Source organism: Charadrius vociferus, unplaced genomic scaffold (assembly GCF_000708025.1).
Source record: "Charadrius vociferus isolate BGI_N301 unplaced genomic scaffold, ASM70802v2 scaffold807, whole genome shotgun sequence".
NCBI lineage: Eukaryota > Metazoa > Chordata > Aves > Charadriiformes > Charadriidae > Charadrius > Charadrius vociferus.
The window spans coordinates 445-23,570 of record NW_009649120.1 but is presented as its reverse complement, the minus strand read 5'-3'; the positions used below and the strand labels follow the sequence as shown (position 1 = coordinate 23,570).

The 23,126-nt window shown below is 37.5% G+C and overlaps 1 protein-coding gene across 1 annotated transcript; it reads right to left on the bottom strand.

The window, feature by feature from the left end:
* Nucleotides 1–5,907: 5,907 nt before the first annotated feature.
* On the bottom strand, nucleotides 5,908–22,854 carry LOC104289417 (putative ATP-dependent RNA helicase TDRD9; the record flags this gene model as incomplete). Its single annotated transcript, XM_009888351.1, has 14 exons — nucleotides 5,908–6,003; nucleotides 7,312–7,384; nucleotides 10,111–10,220; nucleotides 11,332–11,470; nucleotides 12,150–12,246; nucleotides 12,414–12,523; nucleotides 12,912–12,982; nucleotides 14,038–14,187; nucleotides 14,649–14,912; nucleotides 16,819–16,908; nucleotides 19,252–19,464; nucleotides 20,874–20,985; nucleotides 21,834–22,007; nucleotides 22,754–22,854. Coding segments are annotated over 14 exons (1,800 nt in total), but the record flags the coding sequence as incomplete, so codon positions are not given.
* Between the last annotated feature and the right edge of the window lie 272 nt (nucleotides 22,855–23,126).

Below are 23,126 nucleotides of genomic sequence, written 5' to 3'. Positions count from 1 at the left end.
CCAGCGAGGAAAGAGGAGACAAATTTCATAAGCACTGCATGATAAGGACGTGACCTCCTCCAGCTGTAAGAAAAGAAGTTTTGATTGTGGTTTTTGGAGGAGAAAGCAGTCTCTGCGCTCTTTGAAGGGTAAGGGGAAACGGATACCTGCATTTGGAGCATACTGTTTACCTTCCTCTGAACCAAGTGACATCCCCACTTCGCCCTGTCCCCAGGTGACTCGCTGCGAGGGAGGGACTTGCTGGGGAGAAGGAGTGAAGGCCATAACCTTTCAGGAAGGCACGTGGTACACACAGCTCCCTCCTGCCCCGCTCACCTCAACCTGCCGGCTCACCGCCCCCATGGAGAGCCCCACAGTGAGCATCGGTACCCCCTGCTGAGCACCAGCAGCCAGGCTCTGCTCTCTGCCCCTTTGGGAAGGCCCCAGGGTGCCCCACTGGCTGGAGAAAGACCCAAGAGCTCATCCCTATGCCAAGAAACAGCCGCCAGGACCTCCCACCATGGGAATGTGAAGCCACCAAGGGGGTGACTCCCCTCCCTTGAAGGTGGGACCTGTGGGAGGGGGTCCTGTCCCTGTCCCGCAGGCGGGAAAAGCTCCCTCAGCAGAGGGAGCGACCACCGTACCCTCTGCTCCCCCAAGGCACGTAAGTCAGCATCGCCCAGACCAGACGTTTCTGGAGCCTGAGTGAAAGCCAAATACAGGAGCATCAGACGGAGACGGAACACCTACCCATGTGGCTGCGCCCGGTGCCTAAGAAACCAGCAATCTATCTTTCTCCAGGTTCACCACATAATCTGAGAGGTTGCCTCTTCCCTCAGTGCTCCTTTGGAGGATTAATGTATACCTTTCTCCTTCCTCAGATATATCCTCTTTGCCTCAGGTTTCTTTCAGTTGTCAGCCTCTCTGGAGCTTCAGCTGCTTTTCTCCAGATTCTTTTACAGAAAGGAAACTCCAAATTAGACTAGACATTGATGGTGGGATTTTGTGTTTGTCTTTCTGTTCAGTTCTCTCTCTCTCTACATGCTAAGGTAGACAAAAAGCCCCCTGTTACTATGACCCTTAAAAACGTGCTAATTGTTTTCCAACATCAGTATAACTCCTGTTACAGTCTATGCCAACACTTGTATCCCGATTTAAACTCTGATTCTGTCATTTATCCTAATTCACGTGGCCTTTTTCTGACATTTGTACGTAGAATGGCACCTCGGTTTAATCTGTTTTAAGGAGTGGGCAGATGGACGCAATCCTCAGCACGGCATTCTGTTTCTGTTTGAAAGACATACAGGGGAATGGAGCCCTAAGAATAGGCTGTCTCATTTCAAACTTACATAGTTGAGCAGTTTCAAAGACCAACTCGGGTATCACCAGAGCAACAGTTGTAAAATTTATCCAGAGAGGCTCCCCTTTCCCCATCTGCCTTCGAGGGAAGGCTAACTACTTCTTATTCAAGAAAATAAAATTAGGAGTGGGGAAAAAAAAGCCCCGAGGATCTCACTATTGATTACACACAAGGGTGGATTTCTTTCCCAAGATTATACGAATTCTCCACAAATCTCCGCTTTAGAGAAAACTCTCTAGTTTCTCCAAGGCAATTCTTCTCACTTGGACCATGATCTGTGCAAGTGTTTGAACAATCCTTTGTCTCACCTTTGTCATTCTGGACACGTGAGAGTTACGCAGATGTGAGGTGGTTCGTGTAAATAAACCTGAGGCATGTGATCACCGGTTAAGCAGGGCAGAACCTGCTGTGACTGCGCCCATTGTGCTCGATAGAGGCACCCTCAGATAAAGTCTCCCTCCCCTCATTATTCAAATTCCATCTCCTGCCTTCCTCTTCCTGTTAACTGTCAACTCCCTATGTTTGCACTGAAAACAAAAGCTCTTGTAAAATCCACGAGCAAACTTTAGAAAGAGGCAGCTCGGGTGCCTGAATTCTGGACCATTTCGAACACACTGGTACTCCTGTCAGTGCTGCCACTCTAGACTACACACTGGTTGGTTTTCATAGAGAAGCCTTCCTGAAAAATGCCTGTAGATGCTTGGAAATCTTTTTTTTTGGTATGTTACTCGTAACACTGAGATCAGAAAAGACCTTGCTTTTGTGTCCTTCCAGCCCTCTTCTCTCAAAACTTACCTTTCTGGAAACCACCTTACTCTGCAACATTTAGTGATACATGAAAAATACAGAGATAATCTGAGTGATAAAGAACAACTAATGTACTTATTTGAAGAAAGAAGGAGGGTATTGATGCTGAATGCAATCAGGTGGCTTTGGATGACCCAACACTGTGTGTTCATAATAGCTTAGAAGAACCTAAGAGATTGCGATCATATTTTGTCATTCAGGGATAGTAATATTATCATTGTCTCTTGGGGCAAGAACAACAGACTTCAAACTAAGACTAAAATTGTTCCAGCCCAACAAAGTCCACATCCTATCTGTTGTGACACCCTTGCAAAGAGGAATTGATAAACTCTCTCAGATACAGCATATTTACCACTCCACTTTAGGCTTCTCCAATTTCCTCCAGACCAACAGGTTTCATATAGTGCATCTCTTGAACTGCAGTTCCAAAAGGTATTGAGTTTCACATGCTCTATCATCTTTTAACACTATCCTTTTTTATTATTATTAATGATCTGAAGACTAAATGAATAGGCTGACAGGCAAAAGTCTTCTGTGAATCTCATTCATTTGCTCTAATCCAGATGTAACCAGTGTAAGTAGTAATCTAGGAAAAATGCAAGATTTCAGTGTAAACCAAACGCTTAACTGACCTCTTTACCTTCCTCTACCCTTCACCTTCACATTAGCAGCTTGAATTATTCATAATGGATTGAAGTTGTTTTCAGATACTAATTTACAGAATAAATGAGAAGTCATTGATCACAGACCAACTAGAGAGTTTTTAGGATGTATTTGTCCATAATCACATCCAGCTATTGAGGTGCATATACTTTATGTTCTCATTGGAATCTTTTTGGACAGGAATATGTGTATCTGCATGGTACACCTCCATCCTGGAAGTCCTACACTTCCTAAAGGAGACCTGAGGGCAGAGAACACAAGGTGTGCCTCCACCCCCTTTCAGCTGCAGAATCCTATGTAAGCAGAGTTACACAGCAGTAAGAAAAGGGAGCAAGACAAGAAACACAGACTACATATCCTGAACAACTCTCTTTAGTGTTGCCTTAGTTAAATGACATCTCATTCCATTAGTGATCATGTACGGTATGCAATTCTACTATTGCCGATTCCAGAAAGTTTCAATCACAGATGGAATTTATAGTCTGACCTGTTGCAGCATCTTTAAAAGGATATGTAAACAATATTCTCCACCCTTATATCTGCCAAAAGGAAACACTTGGGAAAGGAGAAGAACAGGCATTCTTTCAGTCTATTTGCTCAGGTTCTGGAATTCATGAGGGTAGGGAGTTTAAGTTCCTCAATTTTAACAGCTATTGAAGGATCTGCCTTCCCTGGAGTTCAATTCCTTTGTGTATTTGTTTATATATTTCGTTTCTAGCACAGCTTGTGGCAGTAAATTCCAAAATTTATTCAGTGCAATGGCAAAAAAACTTCCTTTTGTGTTAAAACTGCTACCTGATTCCATTGTAGCTATGGGGGAAATGAATAATAGTGAATGCACGCGTTTTCAGATTTGAGAGGCACCTATCAATACAATTTGTCACTTTATCATTACTATTGGAGGCATTCAACACTCTTAATCTGACCATTTATAGAGTCAAATACTTTGGACATAAATAAAAACAGAAATGTGGATGATCACTAAACTGTGGTAAGTGAAATCTCATTCTACTAGATGTTGGTGAGCACCTGGAGATAAAAGGAATCTTGACAGGCAGTCATGGGCTTTTTGTTATGAAAGTAACCCAAAAGGCACAAGGTTGACCGGGATCAGGTCTACAGCCATACAAAGACACCACTATTTTACAATACTTCTTTCTCTAGTGCTACATACTATTAACCTTGAAGGGAGAAATCCTGAAGCTGTTTGCCTTAAACTTGTTTAAGTGACTTCGCAATGCTATTGACACCTAAATCAAACAATAAAATACAACTGCTGCTTCTTAAATTTTAGTACTACGTTTTCATCTGGAAATAAATAGCATTTCCCAGCATGGCTAACTTATAAGACATTCTATTGCCTTCAATGATAATCTATCATGTTTGCAGGCTTATTATATACCCAGGACAAAACTGGGAGATCTTACGTGTTAATACACAGTTCTCATTTGTGAATTGACCAGTAGCAGGTTATGGGTTACTGGACTGTGGGAAGCGTTGTCATTATTTACTCCTCTCATCATAAGGACGAGAACAGAAACCTTTCAGTTTTATCAGGACATTACAGAGTACCTCTTGTTTACTGACTGCATTGCAACTGGCAGCTGACGTTCAAAGGAGAGCAAGCAGCACATCAGTAACCCCCCACCAGATGGCAGCACAGGCACACAAACAGACCAGGACACCTCAGCTATAGAACTAAAAAAAAAAAAAAAAAAAAAGAATATGAAAAATATATTCTATTCTTCTCAACTTCAGTATTGCTTGTGAGGAATCATGGTAAGTTACATTATTTATGTCACGCCTTTTGGTATTACCAAGTTATGTTTTCCTACAGGAATTCCTATCATTAATAGGCAAAGCAAAGATTTGACATTCTGCCTGTTTCATTTGCCCCCAAAGGTGTTTAACTGCAGCACTTAATTTGCATACAATACTCAGTTGAGAAATACTGTTGTCTAAGCCACTTGATATGCAATTTTTCTATTAAACCTATCTCACTATATAAAGTATGATGTTTTATAATTCACAAGGAAGTAAAATGGGTGTAAGGAAGCATTGCTTATAACAAGCCACTGAAATTGCCTATTATACAGTTGTGCCTCTGTTTAAGCACAACTTAAAGTAATTTCTTAGTTTAAGCATCCCCTTATTTTCCCCAAATACTCCCCTCAAATACTCCTTTTTTTTTTTTTTAATGGTTACCATTGATTCTGTCTGTTCTTCAGAGCATGACTGGATATTACGTGATCTTCAAATCATTGAGTGAATAGTAAGAAGTTTAATACTTTTTCATACACTGTTTTTGTATTCATGTATTTCATGAATGCAATCACATACCATTAATAACTAAATTTAGCTTTCATTAAGCATGACCGAACAACAGAAGAGACAAATACAATTTATTTCACTTCTGCATTTTATTCTGAAACCACTGACCTCATTTTTAGGACTAAAAAAATCACACGGGTAAAAATAAGAGGAAAGGATGAAACAAAGGTGGCATAAATCAGTAATTCAAAAGCATTCTTCTGCCATACAGGAAAAGAAATATATATTATATTTTGCTGTATGAAAAATTAATGAAAAAATTGTATCCAGCACATGAAGTTGTATTTTGAATCAGAACATAATCTAGATCATCAGTTTCCTCTGACCTCTAGCTTTTGGTTGAACACCTTTGTTGTATGGCTTTTTGAAACACTAACAACAAAAAATGCAGGAAAATGCAACTTGCAGTTAAAGACAAAAAAATCATGCCCCATGGCTTATGGGCTTTTAGATAGAAAATGAACAGCTAAACTTAGATTTGCCTTGTCTTTCACATACCTTGTGATAAACCTGCTCAGAAGTATTAAAATGAAAACTGCATCCTGCTTTAAGTCAGTTTGGTTTATGAATAAACTCGTCTGCTCTAGGTCAACAAACCTTAGCTTTAAAAAAAAAAATATTAACATATTCCAAACTGTATTTTAGTACACTTACATTAATCTTATGGAATAGTCTTGCAAAACAAACCTCCAAGGGTTATACAGAAGACAAAAGTAATTTTTAGACTAGTTGTAATACCTCTTCCTCTGAAAGATTTCTAGAAATACTTAAACATTCAACACAACAAGTTTATGTAGCTGATAAAGATCATTTCCTCTTTCCTGCTTCTTTTCTGACTGGTCAATGATACACTGAGAATCCACCTAATCAAAAGAAGCAAGATGAAATTCAGAACACATTCTTAACACTTTTTCCTATATAACATGGCTAAAGAAGAGTTTTGGAAGTTTCAAATCACACAGGCACAACAGTTCCATGCCACACATTTCAACAAAAGAGCCAATACTATAAAATGCTGCACCTCATGGTGTTCCTGAGTCAGAATACTATTCCACAATCAACTCCAAAGCACTACAGGTAGTATTTTACGTGACAATGTAAGAAAGATTGTCCTGAGATTCTTCAGACTTCAGATGCAGTGGGGAAAATCCTGATCCAAGGCCTATACATTAACTTGTTATGAAAAGCAAAACACCAGTAACTGAATAGGAGATTATCTTCATAATACCAAGGACAATTTGAAATACAAAACCAGAAACACTTTGGCTTAAGGCAGTGTATCACGACACACTCTAACCCCTCAGTGAATGCCTACTAGAAATATGCGCCCTTGGTCCTCACTCGTCAGTCTTTTCAAGAAGAGAGACCTAACCCCCTCATTTATATGCCTCAGGGTGGGAGAGGCACAAGGAGTGTGCGTGTAGAAATCTTACTGCTGCACTCATCAATTTCTCGCTCTCTTTTAATAAAGAAAATGAGCTTGTTCATCAGGAAATCTAGTTGCCAGCAGAGGCCCTTACAGGAAGAAACGTAAGACTTCCAATAGAGTAGGAAGCTGGACTCTTCAGCTTTACAAAACCCTCCCAGATTTTGAGAAAACTGCCCTCTATCTGATCCCGGCACATTCACTCTACAGCAAGCCACATTTGTATCTGCCTAAAAGGGAAAAGCCACCTGAAAGCACAGCAACCCAAAACAAAACTAAAATGCACAGTAGTCAGATAAATCCTAAACAAGAAAAATGTATCAATCTTTTCTTTTAGGCCACAGCTGCTTAATAGAAAGAATCAAAAATTTTAACTTCCAACAAATGTAAAGTTGCCTTTACAATCTCTCTCAACTTAAAAATCATGAAGTGTTCTGTTTGAAAAGGCTAAATATTTGTATATACAAAATTAAAAAACAAAACAAAATCCCCAAACTAAATAGACTCTACAAAAATAGGATATCAATAGAGGCTGATGTATGCACAACAGTTCTTCAGCCTTGAATTTGATTTAATGCTGCTTTCAGTATCTTTAACACTTTTTTTTTTGTTTGTTTCCTCCCTAGGCTCCAAGACATCTTTCCAAAGGAAATTCTCCGTTTGACCACTTTTAACTAAGTGTACTGGGGTACTTTAAAACTCTCTTTTTTTTAAAAAAAAAAAAAAAAAGAATTTATACCCTTACCTGGTTCCATGCATATGGCTTCTCATACCATACAGGAACAATTATATCTCGAGGTTTTGGTTTGCAGATTAAACTGAAATTAAATAAAAATAGCCTTAATAAATACACTTGTATTTGATTAATTACAAATATAAAGGAATTTTTGTATTGGATACAGCTGGGCGTTTACAAGGTGTCTGTGCTGAAGGGAATCTTAAATGTCCTTGTTAATCTAGTCTGATTTGTTCACTTCTCTGTACTTTGCTCCTCTAGTATAAGAGTCAAAATATGAATTTTCACAGGGGCATTGTCTACCAGAATGTATTTTCTTTCAAATAAAATAAGGATTTTTTTTTAATTTACAAAGTACTAGAATTTGCAACTATCATTTATTCCGTAAGTTTTATGCATGCTTGTTCACTAGAATGTATAATACAGCTATTTTTAGGGTATTTTGTTTTGCATGACAACTCAGTTACTATAGATTATCTGTCTGCTCCAGTTATTTCCTCAAGCTGTGCAAAGGACAACAGTAGTAGACTTTAATTAATTCTGTCTAGATGTGTTTTTCAAATACTCATTTTAATCTTAAGTAGTGGTGACATGTTGTAAATACAATTAGCTTCTGAAAAACGGAAAAAAGTTATAAAAGATTATTCAGGCTAAATTTTTACATATTTACTCTTATTATTAAAAACTTAGGTTTTTTCCAAGACATAAACCAAAGTACAATCAGAATAAAAATATTCAAAACGAAGAAAGGTTTTACACAAAGGAAAAAACAACATCATGACAATAGCCACATTTTCTCTTCCTTCAAAAGGGTAAAATAAATAAGTAAGATTGAAAAAATAGCTGGAGGGTCGTTGGAACAGAGTCGATAAAATCCTAAAGATTTCAAGACAGAAAACTGTACCACAGAAAGGTATAAAATCCTAACAAAAAAAGCCCAGAAGGCTGACGAGAATGAGCGAGGCAGGCAGGCAGTGTTGACTGAGCCTGAGAAGACGTCAATGCTGACGACCTGTGCCAAGGAGCTGCGCAGGGCTGCTCCTTCCCCTCCCAGCTGGCTGGAGATGTCTGAACAATGAACACAAAAACGGTGTCAAAACAGTAGCAAGTATTCACATGTCTGAAGAAATAGCATTGACATTTTTGTGCCTTGAATTTAGTGTGTAAGTGTTGATGTCCAAGTACGAGCTCCTGTTACTGTCAGTCACCTCCAGAGAGGTTTTGTGGTCTTGCTTCTTTCTGCCTATCCACTTCCCTTGACTTCTCCCTACATTTATTACCACATGAATCACACAAGCCATCTTCATTCAGCTAAATGTGGTACGACATGGCAGTGTCCAAAGGCAACGCAGACACCAGCTGGCCTGAGGTACTGGGACACAAACAGGAAAATAAATACTGCATCAGCAGTACACTCGACAGCTGGTATTTTACTAAGATTTTTGCAGATGTGAAACATGCACAGCTTGCCATCAGGTTGCACTGGTGCTCCTTAAGTTGAAACTGCAAGCAGCGTGCATCTCTGACGTCCATCTCTGTGAAGCTGTACCACCACTTTCTGGATGCACACACAAACTTCCGGCAATTGGTTATGCTCTTTTAATTTCATTTCCAGTGCCTCAAAATGTAAGGCTGACTCCCCCAGCACTTTTTAATTTATTATAAAATGCATCACACTGAATTTTCTTTCAAGTTTTGGAAATAAAAAGTATGGGTACTTGCTTTCAACTAAAGGCAATGTAATAGTTTTTTGCACAGCTGGGAAAAAAATAAAAATCAACTGAACAGGTACATTCAAAAACAAGAAACACCTGAAAACTTAGCATAAACAGCTGCTCTGATAATCATTTTGATAACCTAGGGTAAGGGCAGCCAAGCTTTAAAGCTTCTGATCTTTATCAGCTTGGGGAAATGCCTCATTTTGGCATACAGTTACTTTAGAAAAGCTTTGTTCACAAAAGGTCACACTTCCTAGAGATGAGGCCAATACTGGAGAGCATAACATAACTCTTAATTCATGGCTGAGCCAGAGCTCTTTTTGAAATCTGTCCAGTACAGAGCCAGGTCAGGATGAGAAAAGTCTACTGATGAAGCAGACAACACTAAAATGCACACTATGTTTACAAACAAGGGAAGACTTTCCACAGCATGCTTAGCAGTGGCAGACATTAGAATGAGCTGTTACAGGGGTACTTTATTGAACTGGCTCCCTCAAACACTTCCCACACGCTGCAAGCTGAAAAAAATTCTCGACTGGCTGCACTGACTCACAAGAGTCTTTTCAGAATCACTGCTCCAGTTACGGCAAGCAGGGAGGCCTGCTGAAAAAAGAGGCAGGTGGCCTTACTTCAATTCATACATTAACCTGGGACCTCCAGCAATTAACTTGGCCAAAACTATCCTAACACAGGTTTGCTGAGGGAGGAAAGGCAGCACACACAATTTAATGCATAGGGAGAAAGACCTCTACATGCTTCTGCACTCTTATGCCATAGGAATTAATATTAACTTTGTCCTGGGTGCACAAAGCAAAGATACATCAGAACTGGTAACCTGTACAACAGGTTTTACAGTCTAGGTTTTATGACTCTTAAGCGATCAGGCTTCCCTGAAGAACCAGTGCTTCCACAAGAAGTCTGAAGTTGTTGAGTATACTGCTTTATAAATAAACAAAGTAAATTAAATGCATCATTTATTGAGAATATATTATTTCCCCAAAGCCTAATCTGAGCTATGCTTCAAGGAATCATTTCTTTTGTTTTTGCTGAGATTGTGAAACAGAAGATCTTATTTCTACAAAATTATTACCATAGAAGTTTCTGACGAACATTTTCCTGCAGCTGTGTCATTCTCCCTTGTCCAGAACACACTGCACATTCACAGAGCAGCTTATTAATGGCTGTCCTTAGGATGTTTATCTGTAAAAATACCAGTGACAGAACATAAGGCACTCTAAACCAGCACTAGTTCTGTGTTGTATTATATTACACTGATACGAAGGTGATCATGGCAACCATACCACTGAACTTCAACCAGAATATTTTTAACATAAGCAAAAACATCTGAAGCTTTAGAAATACCACTTCTTCCAGATGCATCTCTGCTGGTCAAAGACGTTAACGTTCAGCCACTCGTTACCACAATATTCAAGATTACTCAGATATGCTATAAAACATACAGGCTACCACTTGCCTGGATTTTTTCCAACACAGAATTCCTTCTCTAAGTTCTAAGGATTTTCTCTATCTGTCCATAATTTTCACATGCACAACAGCTTGGTGTTACCATTCTGGTGAAGGTGTCATGAATACAGGCATTGCACACACCAAGTCAGTGCTTTCAGAAAACAATAGCTCAGATATGTGCACCAGCATGTCCACCGTGTCCATAAAAAGCCTCTAGAAACCACTGATTGTCACCTAATGTACCTGCTCTGTACACGGAACTTATCAGGGCATGCGAGGTCCTTCACTGTCTAAAGCATGTGTCGAATCTGAAGCACAGGTCAAATACAGCTTACTGTCCTGCTTAACAGAGTGTATGCGCATACTTCCCTCTGACAGATCTCTGTCTGCAAGTTGCAAAAAGGCTGTAATGAGGAATGTCGAAGGTTTTTATTGTTTAGTTGGTTGATCTACTCTGGGAGAAGCAGCTTGACACAGATGACTTATCAGAGCTGTAGAATCAAACTGAAGATTGCAAAGCAGTCATGCTAGGCTGGTCAGTAAAAACCATAATAATCCTAAGAAAATAACTAACAAGTATTGACATCCGATCAGTGTAAAATTGATGCTTTTGTTTTGAAAAGCGTACAATGTATTGTTCTATAATATTTTATTTTGTTCAAAGGAGGGGGTAACTTTTTTTCTAAGAATCCAAGGTCATAAACAGGTAGTACACTAAAAAAAAACCACCAAACCCAAACCACAGTTTAAAACAAGTTTTCTTATTAACTAAGAGTTATCAAGCTCTGATGCAGTGAATTCTACTTAGTTCCTACTACAGTGAAAATTCTTATGCACGTTTTACCTCTGATATGTCTTCCACTCCAAAATGCACGTCAAATGTCAGCTCCATGTCATTTTCTGGAAGCAGCGGAGCCCCAGAAGTCTGACTCCAACCCAAACCGCACAGAACACCAGTATAATACTTTCCACTTTTATCAACCCTGTACAAAAAAGAAAGAAAACAGTCTTGCTTAGAGATAAAGAAACTGAACTCACATGAATACAGACTGAAAATGAATTTTGCCATGCCAAACAAGATTCAGGTGTTTTAAAGAAGCTAAGACAACTGAGAGACATTCACACCTAGTCACACTGGTTTTATTAAATACAGTGATGAAACAAAACTAAAGTTCTGGTTATGAAAACATATACTCAAAAAACTTAAAAAGAAAATCATACATACGCAAAATGGAACTTCAATTAAGGAAAGCTAGCTTCACTATGTTGAAATGACAGTCTACAGATACAAGAATTTAAACAAAACACAACAGTAATGCAACTGCCAGAACTCAGCTTTTACAATAATCATGCCAATTCCTCTCCTCATGTAGGTTTAAAACTTGCCCAGTTCTACAGTTCAGCTTCCTAGGCTTCCAGCACGATTGTCAGGAACTGTATTGCCTTATCGTGAGGTAGAGCCTGCAGCACCAATTCGTAAGTACAGGAAACAAGTTATCTTAGCTACATACTATACTAAAACCAATAAAAGATGCAAGAATTACATGATCAGGAAGGGAATATACTAAATGCTGAAAGCAGAGAAGAAAAGAAATCCGTCACCAATTTTTGAGGGTCTTAAAAAAAATAAAAGAAACACCACCTTTTAAAACGCACGAATACCTGAGTTCTATAGCAGGAGCAAACAGCATACTGAGAAGTGCAAGCAGGCCAGGAATAGGAGGCATCAAAGATGTTTCCTCTAAAATCACAGTAGATCCTGTCACCAAAAAAAAAAAAAAAATTTAAAAAAACCCCTAAGCAGTATCTAATGAAAATGAAACCTCAAAAAGATGTAAGGTAAAACTACAGCGACATATTTACTTGCAGAACTATTCATGTAAAAACAAAAGTCTAGACAAACCGCCCATTTTTATTAAGCATTACCAGTTGCATTTACTGATAAAGAAGCAGCAACCAACAATTGCTGAAAGGGATCTTCTGGAGCATCATGGACAACAACAGAGTTTATGCTTTCCTTCTGTATGAAAGCATTTCTGGGGAGGAAATAAGAAATATTTTCAACATTAAAAAACCAAAAACCATACAAACATGTAAAAAAAGAGTTATTTTAAATTCACAATGCCACCTCAATGGACAGCAGTTACTGCCTGAAGATTACCTGAATACTGTTTAGCTGATGTATATGATGGTTAATAAATAATCTCTCTGCAAGACATTAAAGCACCTTTAATAACACTACTCTTAAAATTTTACATAGCAGTAGCATGCATACTAGTGCAATTCAGGCCTGACTACTTAAGTCTTTTCAACGAATAAAAATTCTGTAAAAATCTGTAAGATTAACTGGAATGGTTTTTGCCTATTTACCATAAGTAACAGCTGAGAATGTGCCTATACTTCACAGTAAAAGTATTCTCATACCTGAACTGGGATACTCTAGTCATACTGTAGCATTTCACCTCATAAGGACTGAACGGCCCAAAAACTGCTACCTTCAAAAAGAGAGCAAATGATATTCTAGTTAACCAGCACCTGGATCCTCCAACTCAAAATCCTTTATAAACAAAAACCAAAACACATTCCAGCATGTAACTGAGCAACACTAAATTGATAAGCAGCATTTTCATTTCACCCATCTAAAGCCACCTAAACAAAAATAATTTATTTTCACAGGTGCTGGGGGATTCACGACTTTCCTCTGACTTAAAAACCACAAGTACAGAGTTCATAGAGCACCTAACAAAACCAGGTCATTTTTGTTTACAGGAGCAAGTCATTAATCTTGAAAATATCTCACTTTATGAAAGTGAGCAGTTAAACAGGATTACTCCTGTGGGTAAACTGAGCACGATTACATGCGTGAAAGCCTGAAATTTTGTCAGGTCTGAAATGGGACAAGAATTATAATGTAGATGAGACTTAACTTGTAATCAGAATGCAGAACAGGACACACATTTTCATGGTTTATATTCCAGCTTAGTAGTGACTAGATATCTCAAAATACATAAGTAAGAATAAATTCTGAGTTTGGAACTGGCAGTGGAAGAAAAACCCACTGTTTCATTAGTATCAGTTATTGAAGCGTTTGTTGCATCATCTATCCTAGTTGCTTACCTATTGCTAGCTGAGGAAGAACGAAACACTGTGTATAGAAAACCCATGTTTAATTTTTCTGAAAAATTGATAGGGTCATAATCTTGCTTTTTGCTGTAGCTTATATAATGAGGACTACCATGTGTGGAAAGATTGTCTTCAGTTTTTCAATTGTATCTTCATTCTGCAGTTGTTCAAAGTGCTGCCTTAGAATGTGTCAGAAGAGTCAGTTGACTTAGCTCTTAGGCTGTACTTCAAAACTTTGTTAAAAGCTGCAAAGAGTAGTCTGCAGTGATGGTCACATTACGGCTTTCTACCAACAGAAGGCAGAATGGACTATGAAAGACATCAAGTATGGTTTGGTTATTAAATGTACATTCAGTCTTCACCTCCATTCTAACAATGTGAGAAGCAGGGTCATGTAACAACATATCAAAACCACCACCGAAGTTACCTTATAGGTTGGTGCACCAGATTTATTGTCAGAAAACAAGTTTAACAATCTTTCAATTAGATGCTTTTCTTTCTTTCTTGAAGATACAGCCATTTTCTCTTCGTTCTTCACTTGGTCCAAAAATAATCCTTTGAGCAAATCATGGCTTTGCTATATAATAACAGAAGAGTCTTAAAACCATGAAAAGGCTATACTTTTCAAAAACTTTACAAAATATGGTCCTACACAAAGAACATGCATACTCACATACGAATACAAAAAACAATGTTCTTATCACCTTTCAGATTATATAAAACACAAAAATGGAAGACAGTTAAAACTATGAAACAGTTACATTTTTTCAAAGTTTCAAAAAACAGTGGAGCAGTTCAATTGATGCCATTATCTCCTGGGAAACATCTCTTTCAAAAGGTGTCTCAAAGCAGCAATGCTTTTGACAGCTCCATATGAATTATGCACACACATAAAAATACATTGTCCCATTCAAGTACTAGTCTTGCCTAATCCTATGGCATTAGCCAAGACTTCAGCTCAACTTCTCGGGACTTTAGATAGCCTAAAATGAAATAAATTAGTATAAGAAAAGTAGAAGCAGCTTACTCAATACGTACTTGAGATTCGTATGATTCTTTCGCTAGTTCAGCATAATGTTCTTCAATAAGAACATCTCGAATATTCAGAAGCTCCTCTTTGCACCTCGAGTAATGGAAAACATCCACATGCAGAACACTATGCACAACTGAATACACCTTCACTAGAAGAGTATAGCCGTTTACCAGTGAGGCAAATCTCTGGCTAGCACTGTAACTCCACCATTCCCCACATACAAGAGATTTTGCAGATGGACGCATCTTGCATATCTTGAATTCTAAAGCCTAGAGCAAAGACATTGAAAACAATGCCAGAGTAGAGAATCAGCATGAAAATGTTTCATCTTCTCAACAAACTGTTTGAATTAATAACTATAAATGACTCCATAATTATTGCAGCAGCTACGACTGCTGTAAACCTACTGGCATAATTCCTATTCCATCATTGCCAAAGCAGCTACATATTACATCTCATATCACTTCAGTATTGTACATAATTGCTAATGAATCGGAGCAAACAGGGCATAAATAAGAGATAATCTGCTATTAATACACCATCTGCATTAAAATCTTAGGAGTGTAGAGATGTCCACTATAGAAAAAAACTTTACAATCCATAGTTCTCTTCAGCCAAGGTAACAGAAAACTTGGCAAGACCACCGCAGTTATTCTGTCCCTGGCAGGCAAGAGTAATTAAGTTCTCTTTTAACCCCTTTCCACAGTCACTATCTGTATTTATGTCTTCAAATTAATTTACAACAGAAATTCTGTTTGTTTTTTTTTTTCTAGCTGGTCATTAAAAGATGAGGCCTGAAGGAGAAATACATTTCCCCTTAATACATCTGAAGAAAACCCAGAAACTCACTATTCTTGACAAAATTAATTCTACTTACTTTTTTAAAATCAATTATAAAAGAAAACCAAGCAAAATTAACCCTGTCAAGATCTAATTCTAAGACATAAAATTAAACCATACTTCTGCTGGTTGATTTCTCATTTTCATCATTAAACTCTTCAGAGAATAAAGTTAGTATGATACACCTGTTTCAATTAGCTTAAAAATATCTGAATGAGGAGTAAAAAGCTGAATTTCACTTTAAGTCTCTAGTTATTTTATTTATAAATATAGCCCAAGAGAATTATTTTTCTGAAAAACTATCTATCTATAAAGGTATCTCAGATTTGTGTTACCAATCACTATTTAATTATCAAGAGAGTTCTGTCTGAAAAGATCCAAGTAAAGCAAGTAATTCAAAGAACAGCAAAGTAGCCGAAAGCAAAACCAGAGACTTCTAGCTTTGTAAAATTTAAATCAGGTATCTCCTATGTATTTGTCCTGTAACTAACAGTGTAGCAGAGCTGGAGCTCTGATGGAGCAAAAATGCTCAGTAACTGTACACAAGACGGATGTCACTGCAGATTTGTGCCACCAGACAAGAAAAGATAGTATGCTGGCACTATCTGTAGTAGGGGCAGCTAGGTTTAAGCAGAGAAAAATCAATTAAACTAGTCATTGATAGTTTCTCCTCTCTGGGCTGTTTTCTAGGCTGTATAAACCTCTGTCATTTCCTCAGAGGTTCTTTAAAATAAAGCAAAGTTGACCTACCGCTCAGCCTGTTAGAGCTCTGCCTGAGCAGGCAATAGCGGAACCGGAACAACATTCTCCTCATACAGAGAAGTTCTACTTCACATAGAACTGATGGACGGCAAAGAAACTGATAACCAAAAGCAACAAGTAGCAAAAGGCAGCTGTTAGAGCGATTTCCTCTCTCCTTCCACTGTTACTGTCATTACAGGTGGGAGACAGATCACACTGCGTTGTCTCCACAAAAACAGGACCCGTTCAAACATTTAGTTAAAACAAATGAAGACAAACAATGTTTTCTTACATCCAGTCAATCAGCAAGTTCAGGCTTTTTTTTTTTTTCTCTAGCAAGTACCCCTGAAAACAAAAGGCTGGATAACATCTCTACAATTAAATATAACGCAATTGAGTTAGACACAATAATTACTGCTCTATGCATACCATTTATCCACCTATTAGTGAAGGTGATTTGTAGGTACTCCCATTAGCAAAATCCATGTTACTTCATTACTATTCTGAAAAGCATTATGATTTGAAGTATTCTTTTGTTTGCCAGACCAGACATGAAAATATCTATCAAGCAGCAGCAAATAGCATTACCCCTACCTGGAAAGGAAGCTCTCGAAGACAGGTTGGAATCTCTTTCAATTTCTTTAAAGGCACTTTTGATCTATTGCCATAATCCACAAAAAAAACCTGGAAAAAGAATCAAGAGCATCCGCAAAAATTCCATAACATTAAAAGCGCTACTTTTAATGGCAAGGAAAGCAACAACCTAAGACTAATAATTACAGTACAACACAATCTTATCAAGTGAAATGGAAGCAAACTCAGGAGTCTGGAAAAGATGCAAATGAAGACATGTCAAAAATAATAGGTCAAATTTTATCATGTCTATTATTTGATCCTTCAGCTTAAACATCCACTGGTAATGCAAATAATCTGCTAAATCTCGGAAAGGCAAATTTTTCTGAAAGGCTCTAATTCTCTCCCCACAATTAAATCCGTATAACCTTACTTCTTAACAGTGATACTAACAACTGCTTTTAAATAAGCACATGCTAACATGGATTGAGTGACTGTTTATAAATGCAAAAGAGAAAGGGATAAGATTAGAACTGTTATTCACTAGTTTTCCATGACTTTACACAGACAACAACGTTCAGTATTAACTCTGTAGTGGTGACACCCAGCTATGTTAAGAAACCGAGAAATTCAAAAGGAGGAATGGGCTGTGCAAAGGCCAATCTTGCAAAAATTAAAAAATCTGTCCTTAACTGCTAAAGAGAAAAGCATTGGCCTGAAAAACGTATACCAATCTTGAACTGTGGCACTAATTTCCATTATTGATCTCAACACAATTAGCCAAAATGTTCTGATGAATTTGCTGATGATACAGAACTCAGCAACATAAACACTAATCCAAAAAAAAGATCACACTGAATGGACCTGAGAACTCAACAGGAACAGGTAGAATCAAATTGTATGAATCATAGAATGGTTTAGGTTGGAAGGGACTTTGAAGATCATCGAGTTCCAACCCCTCTGCCATAGGCAGGGACACCTCCCACTAGACCAGTTTGCCCAACGCCACTTCCAGCCTGGCCTTGAACACCTCCAGGGATGGGGTCTCAACAACCTCTCTGGGCAACCTGGGCCAGTGCCTCACCACCCTTAAAGTAAAAAACTTCTTCCTAATGTTTAATCTAAACCTGCCCTCTTCCAGTTTATAGCCATTCCCCCTCGTCCTATCACTACATGCCCTTGTGAAAAGTCCTTCCCCAGCTCTCCTGTAGGCCCCCTTTAGGTACTGGAAGGCTGCAATAAGATCTCCCCGGAGCCTTCTCTTCTCCAGGCTGAACAGCCCCAACTCTCTCAGCCTCTCCTCATAGGAGAGGTGCTGCAGCCCTTGGATCATCCTCATGGCTCTCCTCTGGACACGCTCCAGCAGGTCCATGTCTTTCTTTTGTTGAGGACTCCAGAGCTGGATTCAGTACTCCAGGTGGGGTTTCACAAGAGTGGAGTAGAGGGGCAGTATGAAGTGAAAGACCATATCCTTTTGCATTTTTAACAATTTCTGCTATAAATTCTCCATTATTTATAAATTCTAATTAGGTGGAAATTACTAAGGAGACAAAACCAAGTCTAAGATGACAAGAGGTGGCCCATGCAAAAAAGCTATGAAAAGGCAAATGTGGCATGTGCCACATGATATATTTTTGAATGCAGAGGAGAAACACTGTGTTGGAATAGGAATAATTGTTCATTATTGCACAAGAGGAATAATTTATGCATTACTGCATAAATAAAGGCGGAACTGTAAGTACAAGAGCATACATAATTCTGCTTCAGAAAACTGAGGTCAAAACAGAAGAGAGTGAGATGGAGAACAGGTAAACAGAGAGTCAATGTAGTATGTGAGATGAGAAAGAGTGCAGCTTGCTTCAATTATCAAAAAAAGGTCCAAGAAGAAAAAGATTGACAAGAAACTGGAGAGGAGAATAAAGAGGAGGAAAAGAAGAAAACCGATGTAAACCAGGGGAAGAAACACTGGAGAAGAACAAGCTTAGAGGAATTGGCCACAAATGACTGAAAACTGCCGAGCAAGAAACTTACTTTTCAAATGGATCTCAATATATTATTTATGAAGAGGAAGTGATGGGGCTGCTGCCAGCAATGCAGCACTGGACTCTGATCTAGGCATTCCTTATCATGCTTTCAAAGTTACTGGAGGTTTCAGTCTTTATTTTGCTCTGCTCTGCTTCAGCACACAAGACACACTACTGTATCAACAACAGCTTCTCACTTTAATACTAAAATATTCCTGTGTTCTGGAAAAAACCTAATTCATCTATTCTGGCAACATTCTATTAAGGTTTTATTTTAGTTCTATGTAGTTCTACAGATTTCTTTACTGGGATATTTATGATTATCATGGACATGATGCTTTGTTAAAGAAAAAAAAGAAAAAGCATAGCTGGAAGATTGTTAACCCAATTACACCCTACCAATTCAATATGACATAACATATTACTGTACCTCAGCAAAATCTCCACAAACATTCAGAATACGAGCTCTGTAGTATCCTCTGTTTTCCAGATGAGTGAACGGTGCCAGACAAACCAACTCTGGATGTGGAGACACTGTTAAATCCATCAGGTTCTGGTAGTTAATTTCAGCAGTTAGAGCCTGGAGTACAGTCCTATTTTTTTCATCTGTTCTGTAACCCCAGAAGTGTCCAACTTCTACTATCTGAAAGTATAAAAATTAGACAGATTTCATATTATTTTATTCTTCTATATCAAACACGAAACACATTTGAGCAAAACACATGAAAGCACTCATATTCTTGACACACACATAGAAATGTTCCCATGCTGCAGTAACACGGTGAAGCATTTCTCTCTCATAATTATTTTTAAATGCTTACTTGCTGTGCAATTGAAAGACCCTTCTCAACTAAAGAGACCCTGATACAAGCATTAATAAAATACAGAAAATTAAGAAGACAGTACTTCCATTTTTCTAAACCAAATTAACATACAGAAAATATATGGTATACAGTTGATTAGACAGATACATACAGATATGGTGCATTTTTCTTATTAGTGAAAAAAAGAACAGTTGGTTAGATCTATCAGCAAATCAGCATTGCTACTGTTATGATTAGCCATCCTTTAGAAAACAGAGATGAACACATCACTATTTAAATCAACTTGAATAAAATAAGTCATCTTCTCAAATGCCTTACTGAACTCCTATACCATTTCTGATCTTGTATTAAATGCTTGTGATAAAAAAAGAATATCTATTTACAGTACATACTATCATTAAAGCCGATGTATTAAACAGAAGTAGCATAGATAGTTAAGTGATTGGAATGTGTCTGATCAAATCCATTAACGTTTTTGATACAAGAGACTTCACTGAATAAAATGAAGAAAATATTCTTTTCTGCACTTGCAAAACACATCAGTACTATCAAGAGCTGTTTTAATGCTTCAGCCTATAACTTCCACTAGCTCAGTGGTTTGGATTTTTTATTATTTTTATTTCAGCAGCATATATAGTGCTTGCTATTACTCAATTTCTGGAGAAGACAATAGTTAACACAAGATTTAAAAATTGTCAACTTCAGAATTCCTAAATATTTATATATACGTAAATTTTCCCTTAAAACACTACCTTTTAAGCATGCAATATTTTTCTGAATAAGCATGCAGTACCATTAATTCATCTCATTTCTCACATCTACAGTTTCTGAAGAAAACTACCGGTTAATAATTACCAGCTAAATGGCCCAAATACCTACTGATTCTCATTTATACACTGTAGGCAAATATTTTACCTCTCCCATTAATCCTCTTTACATTTATGCATACTTCCAGCTAACATTTACTGCCACCAAATCCCACAAATTTTCTCAAGTACAAATCAATTTCAATGTGTGAAATTTATTTGTGACATATGAGCACTGTTTAACAAAGAACTTCTAAAAATTAGACCAAGAATATTCTCCATACCTCTTATGAATACCTCTGTGCTAAAAACATTATTAGTACTCATTCTTTTCATTTAAGCTTGTCAGATGTTAATCTCTACAAAATTATCTAGGTAGCGATTATTAGATACGACCTACTTCACATGTAGAACATTCCTACCTCTGTTATCCTGATGGACAGAAAACGACTTGGGATCATCTTTGACTGTTGTGAAGTACCAAATGAGATTTCCACAGGCTCCACTGTCTGCTTCTGACAGTCCACATTCACTCTAAAAAGTTTATGGAATAAAGATGCTAAACATTTCACTTGCACATGAAAATTCAGGAGTTCAATTCTTCTGCTTTCATTTGCTTCCCAAGGTATCCCTAGGGCACATTTATGTACCTAATGACTTTTACTTAGAAACATACTAATTCAATTAGAACATAAAATGACCACACAGAACCAAAATACTACAGAGAAACTGTTTAAATTCCATTATGACCAAACCCAGGAAGATACATACCAAGATGCAACTGTGCCATCAATTTATTAGAACTCCAAAGAATTGAGTTTAAATAGTGGGACTTTTTGCTATGATATGCCAAATTTTTCTAGCAGAAGCAAGCGCGGACCAAAGAGACTCACTATGTTGCATTCCTCATTAGCATTTTCTATCATGCCTCCCCACCTTATGTTGTTACATTTCCCTCCAATTTCTGCTGTTATACTCCTCCTCCCTCCCTTTATTTTATGTTCTCAAATGCCGCTACTTCTTTATTTTGGTTCTAGCAATCCCCATATTATCTCTAGCATGAATAGAAATTACTGTGTACATCTGTATTTCCATATGCCAAAGACAAACTGACCAGAACCTTAAAAAAAAAAAAAGACAGAGTATATTTGGAGTTTTCTTAAACAGTAGAACACCTTTTACTATAAAAAAATATTTTAAACAATCATGTTATTTCTAGTCCTGCAAAAACATTCTGCTTATACAAAGTTTACACATCTGTTTTATGAACCTAACATGTCCTCCTTGGCGACACTTTCAAGGAAATTTCTACTGAATCCAAACAAACCTCATTTAAACTTTACATTGCGAAGAAACCCATTTTCCATATGCAATACAATTACCTTAGAGATTCCATACTTGCAGCTCTCACACCTTGCAATTGCCTTTCAATATCATCTGGATAATGAACGTTCAGCTCAAGAGGAATTTTGAGCTGTGACATCTTGACTGACAGATACACTGCAGGAAGTATCTTAAAGCCCTCCATTGGGTTACGAGAGAACTCCACAAAAGCCCTGTTCAAAAAAAAAAAAAAACCCACCAAATAAAATGGCAATAAATACTTGATGAGGAATCAAAACCCAACAAAAAAAAAACCCATAAAAGCCATTATTTCTTCTCCTTGTCTTTATCTTAGCAGGCCAGCAAACAGTAAAATTAGGCACCTCACAAGCTCTGCTACTGCTCTCATGCACCTTAAAACTTTAATTACCACGATGGTTATAAGAAAACTTTCTAACATTCTCACAAGCCCATACGGAGCATATTTAATACAAACAGAAAGAATGTGAAAATATAAGTGAATAAGAAAAGAATTAAAGATTGGAAAGGACCTAAGAAGGGCTACATGAATTCACCTTTGGGCAGCTGTACTCCAAAGTTAGCCAGAAGATTAGCTAAAACAGCCAGTCACATGCATTTTGTAAAAAGCCGCCTGACTGGACAAATGAGCTAAATTCAGTATATGAATTAGAAATAAATACAGATGGATTGGTTGCAGTTAACGTCCACTGTCAAACAGAAGAGACAAAACAGAAGGTGGTCTCTAAATCAGCTTATCTAACGTTATTCCAACCAATGCATATAAAACTACAAAACCACCTTTCTTAGTCCAGCCAATACATTAAAAATAAATTACTGATCCCAAAGAGATGAGAAAAAATAAACTCATTTTGTCAGTGCACCACTGACAAAGACATTGGTTACTACATTTGTAACTGAGAACATGAGAAAGGCAGGAGACAAATTATTTTATACTTACTTTGATCCATCATAGGCAATAGATTTTACCTGCCCACACTGTCTAAACAGTGACTGCAACTGTTTATGGTACAGGTATCCATAGGGAGGAATATTCTTCATCTGTTAAAAAAAAAAGTTAAATTTGGATGCATTCAATTATTTTAATGCATTATTAAGTTCACCTAAATAGTTAGCTTCCTCCTTCACTTGAGCTGCAATAGTGATATACAAGCTAAAGCCCAATAAATTAAAAAAAATGCTGTATAACATATTAAATAGAAAAATCTCAAAAGACAATCAAATCAGAGTTTTGTTGCTAATGCTGCCCTACTGCCTTAAACCAGTACATAAATGTGTTTTTTCCCCCTCTAACTATAAATGAAGGAGCTTAA